The sequence below is a fragment of the Solanum stenotomum genome, chromosome 6 (genome assembly GCF_019186545.1).
Source record: "Solanum stenotomum isolate F172 chromosome 6, ASM1918654v1, whole genome shotgun sequence".
NCBI lineage: Eukaryota > Viridiplantae > Streptophyta > Magnoliopsida > Solanales > Solanaceae > Solanum > Solanum stenotomum.
This window is the reverse complement of record NC_064287.1, coordinates 4158377-4172645: the sequence shown is the minus strand read 5'-3', so window position 1 is coordinate 4172645 and position 14269 is coordinate 4158377. Positions and strand designations below refer to the sequence as shown.

At 31.5% G+C, this 14269-nt stretch overlaps 2 protein-coding genes across 2 annotated transcripts; one reads left to right on the top strand and one right to left on the bottom strand.

Annotated features, from left to right (window-relative positions):
* Nucleotides 1–5050: 5050 nt before the first annotated feature.
* Nucleotides 5051–7550, top strand: LOC125868403 (remorin-like). The gene is made up of 5 exons (XM_049549061.1): nucleotides 5051–5096; nucleotides 5881–5928; nucleotides 6445–6532; nucleotides 6702–6783; nucleotides 7179–7550. Exons 1-5 carry the CDS (start codon nucleotides 5051–5053, stop codon nucleotides 7374–7376), a joined length of 462 nt encoding a protein of 153 aa, XP_049405018.1. The 3' UTR covers nucleotides 7377–7550.
* A 236-nt stretch (nucleotides 7551–7786) lies between these two features.
* Nucleotides 7787–10089, bottom strand: LOC125868339 (transcription factor MYB17-like). The gene is made up of 3 exons (XM_049548995.1): nucleotides 9799–10089; nucleotides 8849–8978; nucleotides 7787–8751 (listed from the first exon to the last, which is right to left on the bottom strand). Exons 1-3 carry the CDS (start codon nucleotides 9929–9931, stop codon nucleotides 8055–8057), a joined length of 960 nt encoding a protein of 319 aa, XP_049404952.1. The 5' UTR covers nucleotides 9932–10089; the 3' UTR covers nucleotides 7787–8054.
* Nucleotides 10090–14269: the final 4180 nt, after the last annotated feature.

Sequence of the window (14269 nt, the reverse complement as noted above, 5' to 3'; positions counted from 1 at the left end):
ATTATTTGCGAGAATACCAAAGGGCTGATGAAATATTTATGATCTATGAGCATAAAAATGTAGTTGCGGACGATATCGACCAACAAATGACTCTAAGTAACAATGTTGGTTCATTTTCTCGGTCATATGATGGAGAAATGCAAGTTCAACGTGAGGAGATTGTCCATACTATGTGGGGGAAATTATATTAAAGACCAGTACACTATAATTTGTGTTCAATTTTTTTATTGAATTAAAGTTTGATCAATTAAAGTTAGATAAAACAATTACTTAATTAAGTGGAGAACAAATAACTTTGTAATAATTTATTATGCGATTTTATAATTTTTTATTTATTTGGTAAGATTGAATAAATAATTAGGGCTATTTACAACTGATGGGATTCTTATATTTATGAAAAGATATACAACACAAAAATTTGTCCAAACAAAACTTCAACTTGATCTCATGATTTCATATCATGATTCTATATCCCATGGTCAAACGAGTAAGCATTTGAATATGCGATTTCTTCTCGTGATTTGATAACATGAGTGAAATCAACATTTGGATATGCGATTTCAATTTTCATCTCATGAGATGAAATCTCAAATTCTTAAAAAAAAACTTAAATTTGAAAATTTCATGTCAGGATTTCACATTTTTAAATATAAAAACTTGATCCATAAGATTATAATTTATAAAAAATAGATACTATTTATATCTATATAATTTTTTCAAGAACATCCAAGGAGTGATGAAATTTTCACGAATATGAACATAACCATTTGCAAGCAGCTAAATTGCCTACGTTGAATCAGTTTCAATCTCAAGAGGAGATGATCCAAAGCAGGGGCGGATCCACCCTTAGGTAAGGGAGGTCAAGCGATACCCCTTAATCGAAAATTGCATTGTATATAGAGGTCAAATTTTGATTTAACATTATATATAAAGGTTAAATTACATTGTATACTTATATATATAAGTATTGACATTTCTCGACACATGTTAAATGTTTAGTCTAGTGGTTAAGGTTTGTAAAAAAAAATTGAGATCATTTCTTATACTACTAGTCTCATAAATATATTTTTACTACAATCATTAATACCCCTTAATAACAATCATGAGTACTGATTCAGAGATATAGGCTAAGATTAGTCTTTATAGCAAAGTTCTTAATTTGTTGCTACAAACCTCAATTTATTGCCTTAAGACGGCTTCTTTTTCCGATGAATTTGCTATGGAGATTGAGAAGATAGAAAGAAGGGTTGCTAACATTGACCGTGCAAGGACAACTTACAACATCGTAGATTCAAGTAACAACAACTCTTGCTTAGAAACTTTATAGGCAAGTTTTGTGATAAATTTAAGTGTTCAAGACTAGTATGTACATAAATCACAATATTCGAGATGTTTTAAAATCCATTAGATGAAACTGGTATATTTGGGTCATTTGTATAATGGTAAAGGTATATCTATACCATTATGTGAGCTACTTTTGTAACAAAGGATATATAGCTCCAATTCGCAAATTTGAGGGGTATATCAGACTTTTTCCTTATTTTTGAACTTGTGATTTTAATATTTAAACTTTTGTTTGGACATGAATTTTACTTGAAAAAATTGAAGCTTCATAAGAAAAAGTGAAATTTCTTCCAAAAATCGACCTAGAAAACTTGAAAATATTTAAAAATCAAGCATTTAAGGATAATTTCTTAAAAATCTAATCTAAAATATATGATCAAACACTGGCAATACTTTGCTTTTAAAAAAAGTTCTATGCATCTAATAAGAGGGAATAACTACTCGCTCACAAAGTCAACTTTGTTATTTCATGTTTATGTGGATATTTTCAAATAATCATTGAATGCGTGTATATGAAAAATTTCAAAGAAAATAAAATTAAAATACTTGTCGAAGAAAAAGAACAAGGATACAAAACTACATGTGAACCTAGTTGTTTATTATAATATAACTAGGTAACTTGTCCGCGCTTCATGCAGACATAAATAATAATTGCTTGAATTTGTAAATAATTCTTTACTAATATCCGTACATTAAAAATAATGGAAAAAATAGATTCTTAAAAAAATATTAGCAATATTCCAACATGAATTTGATTATTTGTCATTACCACATAACTCAAGAACCTCTAATGAATGAATTGTTCAGGAAATAATAAATCATTGGTTCTTTAATCAAATTAAAAGAAAAATAAAGAAGAATATAAGAATTTATATACAAAGGTATTTTGTAAGGAAAAGAACACATTTAAGTTGCATAGATTATACAATTGTGATATATGTCTTAGGAAAAAATTCAAAAAATTGTTAACAGATTCAAAAAAAGATATTTCGCTTGAACATGAAAGCAATATAACTTTTGAACTTTGCATGATGAAATTCTTCAATTGATAAGTGAGAAACTTCATATCTATGTAAAAATAGATAATATGTAAGCTTATATATAGTACTTTCAAGTTATAGAATTTTATATAGAATATCAAAACATTAATTCTTGGAACCGAGTATAATAATTATTTTCTGCACAATAAATATACCTACTATATGTGTATATGTTCAATATAACCAGAGACAATAAGTTTGCAGAAACATAAACAATAGAGTTTAAAACATGTACTCAAAAACAACAATTAATATCATAAGCATAAATTAATGACTGTAAAAAAAATATACCATGATATGTAAAAATAGAATGGAAAAAATTGAGTCCACTGAATGAACAGTGTCCCCTTAAGAAAATTATTCCCCTCTAATACATGAGGTTTAAAGAATTAGATCCTCTCAGGATGAAACAATTTTATGTACCAACGTATTGGTACAAAAACAATTGTGTCAGTAAGTCACTCAACATGATCAAAGTACATGAATACTTAATTGTACAGAAGAAGAAGAAGAAGTAGTTCAGAATTTTTGTTATTTTAAAATGAGAGGAAATCCCTCTATTTATAGACAACAAAGGGTAGTGTGAACAAATGTTTATTGTGCCTTATCGGAAAGGTCACAACCCTTTGGAAAAGTCACAACCCTTCGGAAATGTCACAACCTTTCATAAACGTCACAACCTTTCATAAAAGTCGCAACTCTTCATAAAAGTCACAACTTTTCATAAAAGTCAAAACTTTTCATAAATATCACAATTTTTCATAAAAGTCACAGCTTTTCATGAAAGGAAAATGCTAGTTTTGAAAATAAATAAATTAAAAGGGAATCCTGATTTGTGGTGGCGCTACGTAGGCGGGCCTAGAGTTCTCTTTTATATATATATATATATATATATGACATTAATTACGTGATTTTCTTTTTAAAATGTAAAAATAAATTTGAGTCCAAAGCAAAAGCGAAAAAGAGGAAAAGATCGTTAGAAGGGATATTTTTGGACCCCTTTACAGGGCTATTAGCACTTATAGTGAGTTTATATAACAATTAGAAAAGAAATTAATTGATTCTCCATTACTTAATTAATTTTTCCTAAAAGTAAACACGGTGAGTTGTTTATTTCAACATGGAAAAAAAGGTGTAGAAACATATATTGTATGTGATAAAAATCCGATCAGATACATGGGTGAATCAGAAAAAATAACATGTGAAAGACTATAGAATAGGTCTGATATCTCTCAAATCGCAATCGGAAAAATTAGTTGTGTTCGTAGAGGCCTCGAATTCTGGACCAAGTTTTGCAAATAATGCTCCCTAAGATTTTGGTTATAAATAGTCTTCTATTAATTCATTGTACAACATTTGATCATTATTCATTTACCAGCTAGCTATATACTTTTACTTTGTGATTTCGATGTTATTGAGAATGTCAATAATATCAAATTTATTTGTTGATGCTATTAGTTATCCTTATTAGAACTTAGGCCATCACATTTATTTATCTTATTATTTCAATCCAATTCTATATGTTTTTTTTATTATTATTATCTTGTTGTCATTAACTATGCAATTCATAATACACAAACCTCTTTTTTTGGTCATTACAATTTGCATGTTTTCGTGCCACATTTATTGATAAAATTAATCGTGCATCCCAGAAAAATTATTACATTTCTATAATTAAAAACACTTAACTTTAAAAAATAGTCTACTCTTGATGAAATTATTTAGTCATTTATAACTACACATATACCTAAGATTTTTTTAAACTATAAATTTCAAAAGTCTTTTCTTTTTCTTTTAAATTTTATGTCAAGTCAAACAGTGTCACATAAATTGAAATGAAGAAAAAACTAAAAACCTGCAAAAACTACACTTCTAGTGAGTTCTTCGCTAAATTATGTTTGTCAGATTTGAAGTACTTACTGTTTGATTAACTTATAGGACCAAAACTACTCATAAATATATTTAAAGGATACTTTAGACGTATCTCCAAACGTATGAGACAATTTCTATTTTATTTTCTCACATATAATTTCTATTTAAATGAGAATATAGAGAATATATTGTGTTGTTATTGTTATTCAGTAATATATTTAAGGGATATTTTAAACCTATCTCCAAATGTAAGAGACCTTTTCTATTTTATTTTCTCACATATAATTTATATTTTAGTGAGATTATATATACGGAATATATTATCTTATTATTGTTATCATATATAATTTCTATTTAAATATCTATAAAAATAAATATGAATTTGACATTAAACTTGGACCCTCGTGTTTTTCTCCAAGCCATTCTTTCAAAACAGATGAACTAAAATTTAACACAAAAAATATTGCTACTTCTTAATAATAAATAAAAATAATTAAAATAAACATATATCATAGATTATAATTGAACACACGTTTTCTACACTGTCTAATAAATAAATAAATACAACTTTAAAGTTTTTGAATCACTCATTAATAATTATATCTTAGAGGGAAAAAAAAACCATCTTTGAAGAAATTAAAGTTCCTTCTACACATGCAAATGCAATAGAAAGAATAAAGTTTTTCAATTCTTTTTTGAATGCAATAGTGAAATCATCCTTTTTTCAATCTATATATATTGATGAAAGTTTTATGCCTTGTAACCTAACCCCATAAGCCATCAACATCTTTGCCATGGCCACAAACAATTTTAAAGCTGTCACCACCCTGCCACCTCAAAGTAAATCTCTATATCTCTCTCTCTATATATATATATCTAATCATGAGTCGTTTGTTATGAGGTATAAGGTATAATAATTTCGAAATAAAATGTAATTAAGATTGTTTTATTTTGTATTTGGTTGGAGGTATTAGGTAATCCTTGAGTTATTTATTCCACCATGTATACTAGTGATAGGATAAATTATCCCTATATATATAACTTGTTCCCAACCAGATGACCGACAGTAGTTTTAATTATATACACTATATGCACAATATGATGTTTTGTCGAATGATATTCAATTGATTATCTTTCAATCTATGTAGCGATGCACTTCTCACCGCTAGGTGAAGGTGTGAGTAGCTCACCAACTGAGCTACACCTTAGGATAATATCAAAGTAGAGTTATCATGTTAAAAATAATGTCACACTTGGGATTCAAATTTTGAGCCATATATGTTACAACACTAAAATCTTCCTTTGTATAAGGGTGCACAAGCCAACAACTTATGTATATACAAAAGAATATGTTGTTTACTCTAGTTAACAAGATAGCCGCAGAAGGAACCTGTGGATGGATTGAATCTTTCGTGGAATATGATATTTTCAATTTATGAATTGTTGCTATGCAATATTCTTGATTAATAGATTAACATTTCCAAACTACCTTCCCTCTGGGATATACAAGTTGTGTTGCATATATCATGGTTCTTTTTTGGTAAAGAGGTGGTGTCTAATTGATCATGTACTTAAACAAGACTTTGAGAAATCTAAACATGTTGTCATTTCCTTATCTTGACAGATACAAATCCTTCTTCTATGAAAAGTTCAAAGGGATCCGTGGAAAGAGGTATGAATCGAAGTACTAGAACTTAATCATTTTTTGCAACATTATAACATACGATAATAGTATGACGTTAGCTTTTGTGTTAGGGTGGGTTAGAGTCCCACATTGGTTGAAAGATGGACCGACAGTCTGCTTATATTGATTTGGTCAATCCTCCCCTCATAAGCTAGCTTTTGGAGTCGAGCCCAAGTGTCATATCCTATATATATGGTATCAGAGTCAATTTCTATCCCCAAGAGAATGAACTTATATAGATTTGGTCATTTGGACGATCCTCCCCTCATGAGCTAGCTTCTGAGGTTGAGTTAGGTTCAGATGCCATATGATGGAAAAACTTTGAACTCTTCAAATACCTTACATCCAAGCATAGCAAATTACCTGTAAAAGTCGCTTATGTTTATTTTGTATCAACAATTTCATACTACAGTTGAATGATTTGTATTCACATCTCAACTAACAACTCTCATGTTTCTTAATACATCTCAACTAACAACTGTTATGTTTCTTGTTTTTCTTTAGATACTGCTCTTGCACAGCTTAATAACAATAAGAAGTCTGCGTTTGTCAAGGCATGGGAAGAGAGCGAAAAAAGCAAAGTTGATAACAAGTAGGATTTCTATAACTTCCTATATGTTGTTAGCTATCATACAACTGATTTCTTGCCTATATGAGAGAGCATAAGTAGAACAACTTTAGTAAACTCTTTTAATTGCACGAAAGCTTTTCAAGCAATTCAACTGATCGTGTTGTCTTAACACTTGTATATGACTGAACAGGGCTCAAAAGAAGCTCTCTAAAGTTGCAGCATGGGAGAACAAACAGAAAGCACATCTTGATGCTAAACTGAAAAAACTTGAGGTAAACATATGTACAATGTTTAGTATACATATTTTCGATCAATTTTAGACATCATATCCTGTCAAGGGGAAACCAATTTAACCTTGCGAATACGTATTACATAACCAAATTATTCTTGGAAAAATGATTCCGCGTGTTTATGTATTAAACACACAGAAGTGAACTTCACTGAGCTTACTGTAAATGTGGCTGCAAAACAGTGTGATCAAAGACAATGTCACATTCATGTATTTAATATTTTCACCATGGTCCATCTAAACATAAATTGAGGGTGGCCCGCATAAAAATGGCCCATGCACGGTCAGATAGACCGTAGTGCATGGATGATGTGTGTCAAGTGTCAACAATAAATTCATGATACTGTTGAGTCATGCTTTTGAATGTGCAATCTGCAGGTAAGATTAGAGCAAAAGAAAGCAGAATATGCAGAAAAGATGAAAAATAAAGAAGCTTTGGTACATAAGGAAGCAGAAGAGAAGAAAGCCACGGTTGAAGCTAAACGAGGGGAACAAATTCTTAAAACGGAGGAGATGGCTGCCAAATATCGCGCCACAGGGCAAAATCCTAGGAAGTTACTTGGATGTGTTGGATGATAAAAGCTTTTTTCCATTATTGTATATTTTCTTGCCTGCTGTTGTTTCGCGTGTTTTCTTTTACGTGTCCAGTTTTGTTGTAATGCTTCCTAATCTGTATAGGAACTTATTAAGTCTGCTTAGGAAAACAATTCCTGTATGTGTTTCTGGAGAATTCAATGTCAATGTGTGTGAGGTCCCTTTTTGATTTGATTTTGTTTAGCATCAATCCCCTGCCTATTTTCACTACCATATTTCCGTTTCTACTGATTTTGATATGTTTTACTTGAGCCAAAGGTCTATCAGATACAACCTCTCTACCTTCACAAGGTAGGGACAAGGCTACGTCACCACCCTCCCTAAACCTCACTCGTGGAATTACACCGTGTCTAAGGTGCACCTCTGAAATGTTTAGAACTTTCGATCAGCTGAAATGTCAACAGCAATTCCATTAACTAGAAAATGAGTTAACAAAGATTCTCCCAATGTTTTTAGCTATGCAGAAGATATAACTACAAAATATGAGCTTCAAGACATGGTGACCAAAATTTGCCTAACATGTCTTGGCTTACATACCACTCAAGATGGCTAATAATGCATAGTGAAGTCAAAATACAAATCTTTTCTGCAGCTGAACCTACTAGAAAAGAGCAGTATTTTTTCGACAATTTAGGCTTTTGTGAATCGCGACTAACATATTCAGAGAAAGCCAACTTCATGTTCTGCTGAAGAGCATTTAAAGGAGCTTTCACTCAAGAATTCAGGATACAAGCTGTAGGTATCACTGTGTCCAAGAAAGCTCATGTCGTTGTTACTCGGGAAATCCAATAGAAGTTGCAGTGCTGATTCAGAAGAATCCTCCAATCCACTGGAGCTAGAGGTATCATCGTATCCTTGCAAGACATCTTCCGTATATGGTTGGCTGTTCTTCCACTCTGTATCTTCATTTTGGTAGGCAGCAAAACTAACATCCATCTCAGTTGTGACGCCTGAAGTAGATCCGAACTTTGTTGATGAAGATGCTTGAGAAGCTGGACTTTCACAAGTAGTCCTGCCTTCTTTTTTGTTGAGTTTCCTAAATGCTTCTCCTACTTCTGAATTCCATATGCGCAAAAAGTAGTCGGCTCCAGATCTTCCTACTGATGATGGAACCAATGGTTGGGATTCCCTGGAGAGACGAGCCTCAGCTTCCAGCCTTGCACTTTCCCATTGTGCCATATGGCGGGCTGCAAGTGATGTAGGAGGAGTTATCATCAGCCCATTAGGTGCTGAAGAGGGTTCATGAGTCTGAGGATCAACGCCCATGGAAAGTAGGCGTTTCTTCAGGTGAGTATTCCATAAGTTCTTGATCTCATTATCGGTCCTTCCAGGCAGTTGCGATGCAATCGCAGCCCATCTGGATTAACGGTGAAAAATTAGTAACTTGTAACAGGAAAGTCCAAACAGATTATAGTATTAAAGCAAGCATGCAGACAAAGGGGTAAAAATTAAACCTGTTGCCAAGAATTCCATGTAACTGTATGACAAGCTTTTCTTCATCATGGCTAAAGGGACCTCTTTTTATGTCTGGCCTTAGATAATTTGTCCATCTAAGACGGCAACTCTTTCCGCAACGAGCAAGACCTAAACAGAAAAATTATTACCAAATTGATCTCAGATAACAAGATTGCTCTCCATGTTATGAATCCATAAACAAAGTCTCTCTCTTCCCTGTGAATCATTTTCTGAACAACGAAATACATAACATTCTAGAGTTAACCAAGCTAACTGCTAAGGTAAATGGATGGTACAATAAACAGATACAAGCACATGACCAAAAGAGTCCAAACAAAAGTAAATGTAGCACATACTGTTTCACTCATTCATTAGTAGCTAGCTGCCTTCAAACCTAAGACTTCAAGAATCAAGTTGAGTTCATTAGAACAACAACAACAACATACCATGTGAAATACGACAATTGGGGGGGGGGGGGGGGGGGGGGGGGGGGTCTGGGGAGAGTAGAGTGTGCATAGACATTACTCATACCTCGTGGAGATAGAGAGGTTGTTTCTGAAAGAACCTCATCTCAAGCAACACACATCTAAAAACAGATATAAAACTAGAAAACTGAAGTAATGAAGACATCACAAATAATAGGAGAAGCATTCTAAAGCATACAGAGGAAGGAACAATAATCACAGCATAATAAGATGACTTCACTAGTACAACAACAACACTCCAAGTGAAATCTGGAGGGCAGAATGTGAGCACACCTTACTCCTACCTGGAGACAGAGATGTGGTTTCCCAAACACCCTCCACTCAAGTAAAACATATCAAACAAATATAAAACTAGAAAAAACAGAAGTAACAAAGACATTGCAAATAATAGGGGAGACATTCAAAAGCATACAGAGAAAAGTCATGTTAAATAGAAGAGAAAAAGAGAAGAGTGGTGAAGAAACCTGCAAGATGTGGAAGAGAACGCCAACTACCATGACCATGATTCTTGATATACTCAACAAGCTTTTCATCTTCCTCAGGTGTCCATGGCCCTTTCTTTAAACCTTTCTTCTCACAACATGGTGTTCTCCCCATCCCTTACACACACACACAAAAAAAAAACTATAACTCACTTAAGTTCTTTGAATTTGTTTCTAATAAGTGATCACTTGAAAGCAAGTCTTTTAGCTTTAAAAGATGGAGTGTTTCAATCAAGACTGAGGGGAAAAAGGAAAGACTTGACTTTTCAAATGGAGAAAAAAGTGAAAACATTGTAGGTTATAAGTGAAGAGGGGAAAGCATATGGTTGTGGTTAAATGGTGAATAAGGAAAGTTGACAACCATCAGGTTTTAAGTTTCAAATTTAGCACAACAATAATAACATATTCAGCGTAATATCAGGTGTAAGCTTAGGAAGTATAAATTATATGCAGATTTTAGTTTTATCTCGTGAAAATAGAAAGATTGTTTTTGAAATATTATCAATTCAAATAACGCATATCAAAGCCAGTAGAAAACAGAAGATACGGAATCAAAGAGGACATAGTAAATAATAGGGAAAACATTACACAACATCATAGAAAAGGCAAAGCAACAACGGTCAAATAATGTGATAATCGAAGCATACGAAACAACAAATAGTAACATGAATTGAAGGAGAAGGAATTATTTCTTTGTTTTTATGTGATACATTTCATTTTTTGAAAATCAAACTATGCCAACTTTGACTGATATTTGGTAAGCCTATTCTATAATGTGTTTTTCATCAAATTGACACGAGAGAATTTGCAACTTATATAATCGAAATTTTAAATTTAAAACATTAAATTGATAAAATCTAATTTAGGTTCAAAAATTAATCAAATTAACTCTCGAAAAGCGAAAAATTACCAACATATATTGAGAGGAAGAGAGTAGATGATTTATTCTAATTTGTTCAAATTAAGTAGAAGCAAAAAAACACTAGAGAACATGTCAAATGGAGTAGCCCTTATAGTCAATAAGGTGAGTTAAAGTGTATAAGTAAACACTTAAACTTGCATAAAGTTAAACAAGTAGAGACATGAGTCCTATGTGGTATAATACATGTCGGACACCACGTAGGATATCATGTAGGACGGTGTGTCTATTTATTCAACTTTATACAAGTTTAAGTGTCTACTTATGCACATCCAAAATTACACAATATAAATGTAAGCATCGACTAAGTTAAAAGACATATTTATGTATTATGACTAAAGTGCACAAGTAGACACTTAAAGTTGCATAAAGCTAAACAATTATAGACATGAGTCCTACGTGGTATAATACATGTCGGACACTACATAGGATATCATGTAAGATAGTGTGTCTATTTATTCAACTTTATTTAAGTTTAAGTGTCTACTTATGCACACCAAAAATTACATAATATAAATGTAATCTGCAACTAAATTAAAAGATATATTTATGTATTATGCCTAGATATTTCTCACAATTAATTGATATATCAATAGGTGGATTGGATCAACAAGTTTTAGGTGCTATGCATTTAATGCCATGATATGTTGTCTAAGGAGAAACTGTACTACTATTTCTAATGGAAATAAATGCATACGTAGGCCACATGCTACAAGAATTTTTTTTTGGATGATTGATGCAATAGAACACTAAAGTTGCATTGAATGAATGCCTAATCTTCATTTCTTTCCCAATTCTTGAGGTTTTGGGAATCTCATCTCAGATATACTAGTACTATTGGATAGCAAGAAAATTTTGTTAAATGCAGTGTGCAGAGGCAAAAATAGAGGAAAAGAAAGAAATTTATGAATGAAATGATCCCACGTCGGATCGGAACGAGATTTCTAAACTCCTTATAAAATTTTGACAGTATTCCTATTTTTTAACTAATTTTTAGGATAATGCTTATTTAACATGGTATTAAAGTTAGATTCATTAGGTTCGGTGTGGAGCCCTGGGCCATGCATAATTGTGAATATACTTTCGATCCGTGATTGCGTATGCTCCAGACCAGATAACGAAATATCGGGTAAAGAATATACAAACTTGAGCGTGAGAGAGTGATGAATGAAATGATCTTATGTAAAATTGAAACGAAATTCTTGAACTCCTTATAAGATCCCACGTAAAATCGATACGAAATTCCGGATAACGATGAATGGAATGATCCAACGTTGGATTGGAACGAAATTTCTGAATTTCTTATAAAACTTTGATAACATTTCTCTTTTTGAACTAATTTTTAGGATTTTGAGTTACTCTATATTTAATTTAACATAGTATTAAAATCAGACTTGTTAGAGCCGGTGTAGAACTCGAACCATACAAAATTGTGAATATACTTTTGATCCATGATTGTGTATGCTCTACACCAGATAAAGAATATCCGGACTTAAGCATGAGAGAGTGATGAATGAAATGATCTCACGTAAAACTCATACGAAATTTCTGAACTCCTTATAAGATTTGAACAATACTCTATATAGAAACCCTAAAAAATTGCAAAGTGAGCATTAAATCCAATTTAAATGAGAATAGATTTTTAACTTTTTTTAGATTGATGAGAACATAGAAATAAAAGACAAGCAACTGGTCAACAAGTATCTGTCTGTGTAAGTCTATTTGACAAAATGTATCAGAATTAAATGCTTAGACAATTTAAAGTCTATTTAAATTTATATCCACAGGTAATTGGACTGAACATAAATAAGCTCTTAATTGTGCATTCAAAGAGCAGGAGCTTGTTAAAAGAAACAAATCTTCCTAGGTCAATGCGGTCATTGCTGCCCTTTTCAATACAGATTGGTTTTTTGTCAGCAATAATTTACTCGGTCCGTTTCAAAATAGTTGTCACGTTTTATTGTTTTGAGAGTTCATTGATTAATTAATAATTAACTTAAATTACATTAAATTAATTCACTATTTAAAAAATAAATTTTAATTTTTTAAATCTATACAAAAAATATAATTTTTTAATATTAATATGATAAAAAAGTACATTTTAAAATATCAATCAACATTTATATCATTTGACTCTTAAAAAGAAAAACAAGTGTGACAAGTAAAAAGGAATAGAATAGCTTAGATGTATTTGAAACCCTTTTTAACTTCTTAAGATTTCTTGTTGTATAAAAAAATTAGCTTTATGTTATGTTATTCGTAGGGGTGGATATTGATCGATTCAGTCTGGATTTGTCAATTTGGGATTCAAGTTTGAGATTTTTCTTGGAAGGTATCGGGAAGAATTTGGAATGAAATAAGAGGAAAAGATTTTCTACTGATTTAGAAGCGACCCATAGACTTTTATTTTCACGTCTCTAACTTCTACTTGAGGTCACTCAGAAATTTTTTTCATTCGAATTAGCTTTTTGTTTTTGCTCCACTCTTGACTAAAATTCATGGATCGACCCCATCATCTCTTGAGTGATAAAATCCAACAAGTTTATCACCCCTTTTAGTACTTGGTCTAGACCCATAAATGAATAAGAAGCGACACAAGATCTTTCAAACTATTTCTGTAGGAGGTCTAGACTTATTTTTTTCTGATCCTTTGTTGATTGCCAAGTCATACTTTACTCGATTGTATTTATTGAAATTTCAAGTCAATAATGTTATAACTGGAGGGGTGAAAGTCTCTTAAGTGTAAAGGAACTCGCTAGACCTTCAAAAGAAAGGAGATCATGTTCATGCTTTAGATGATATTGATTTGATTTATTGATTTTTGATTTGTACTAAATCACTAGCCAAATCAATAAGATTTTTATTATTGATTTCAATTAATCAATTTTTGGTTCTTAATAATTCAAATTTTGATTTAACCAATAAAAAAATGTTCATACAAAAAATATTCATAAAATAAAAATAGAAGCAAGAATAGAAATGCGACACAAGTTCCTTAAACATTGAACTTCCTCAACTCCATGATACTTAACAATCTTTCATAATTTTCATGGTAAGTTTTATTCAAATCAAGCTATAATTTTTCACATTTGACTTGTAAGAGTACCTTCATAAACATTTATGTCAGGATAAACACTAGTCTGAGTAAGAGTCCTAAAAATCTACTTGACATATATTTCAAATATTATTAGGCTAATTTGATCTCTAAAATCATTGAAAAAAATAAATCAAAGACTTGTTGTCCTTGATATTAAACTTTTGTAATTGACTAAACCTTGTGGCGAAAAAAGATATTGGGTATCTCTCTATTATAAAGATAGTCTAAAAATCTCGCTTACTAACTTAGTAATTTTCATTCCTCTATAAATCACATAGAGAAATGTCAAGTAGTCCAGTGTAACTGAAAACTTAACCTTGGACTATGATGGACAATTATGGACAGTATTATGGTTGTAAACGATTACAACGTTCCAAAATAATAAAATCCTAACATTTTGATCATTCAATATTTTTCAAAAAAATATTGAAAAATAT

Coding starts and splice junctions, on each gene's coding strand:
- LOC125868403 (XM_049549061.1), top strand. CDS start 5,051: ATGGCCACAAACAATTTTAAAGCTGTCACCACCCTGCCACCTCAAA. Junction 5,097..5,880: donor CACCACCCTGCCACCTCAAA/GTAAATCTCTAT, acceptor TTATCTTGACAG/ATACAAATCCTTCTTCTATG. Junction 6,533..6,701: donor AAAAGCAAAGTTGATAACAA/GTAGGATTTCTA, acceptor ATGACTGAACAG/GGCTCAAAAGAAGCTCTCTA.
- LOC125868339 (XM_049548995.1), bottom strand. CDS start 9,931: ATGGGGAGAACACCATGTTGTGAGAAGAAAGGTTTAAAGAAAGGGCCA. Junction 8,979..9,798: donor TTCTCTTCCACATCTTGCAG/GTTTCTTCACCA, acceptor TTTTCTGTTTAG/GTCTTGCTCGTTGCGGAAAG. Junction 8,752..8,848: donor CATGGAATTCTTGGCAACAG/GTTTAATTTTTA, acceptor CCGTTAATCCAG/ATGGGCTGCGATTGCATCGC.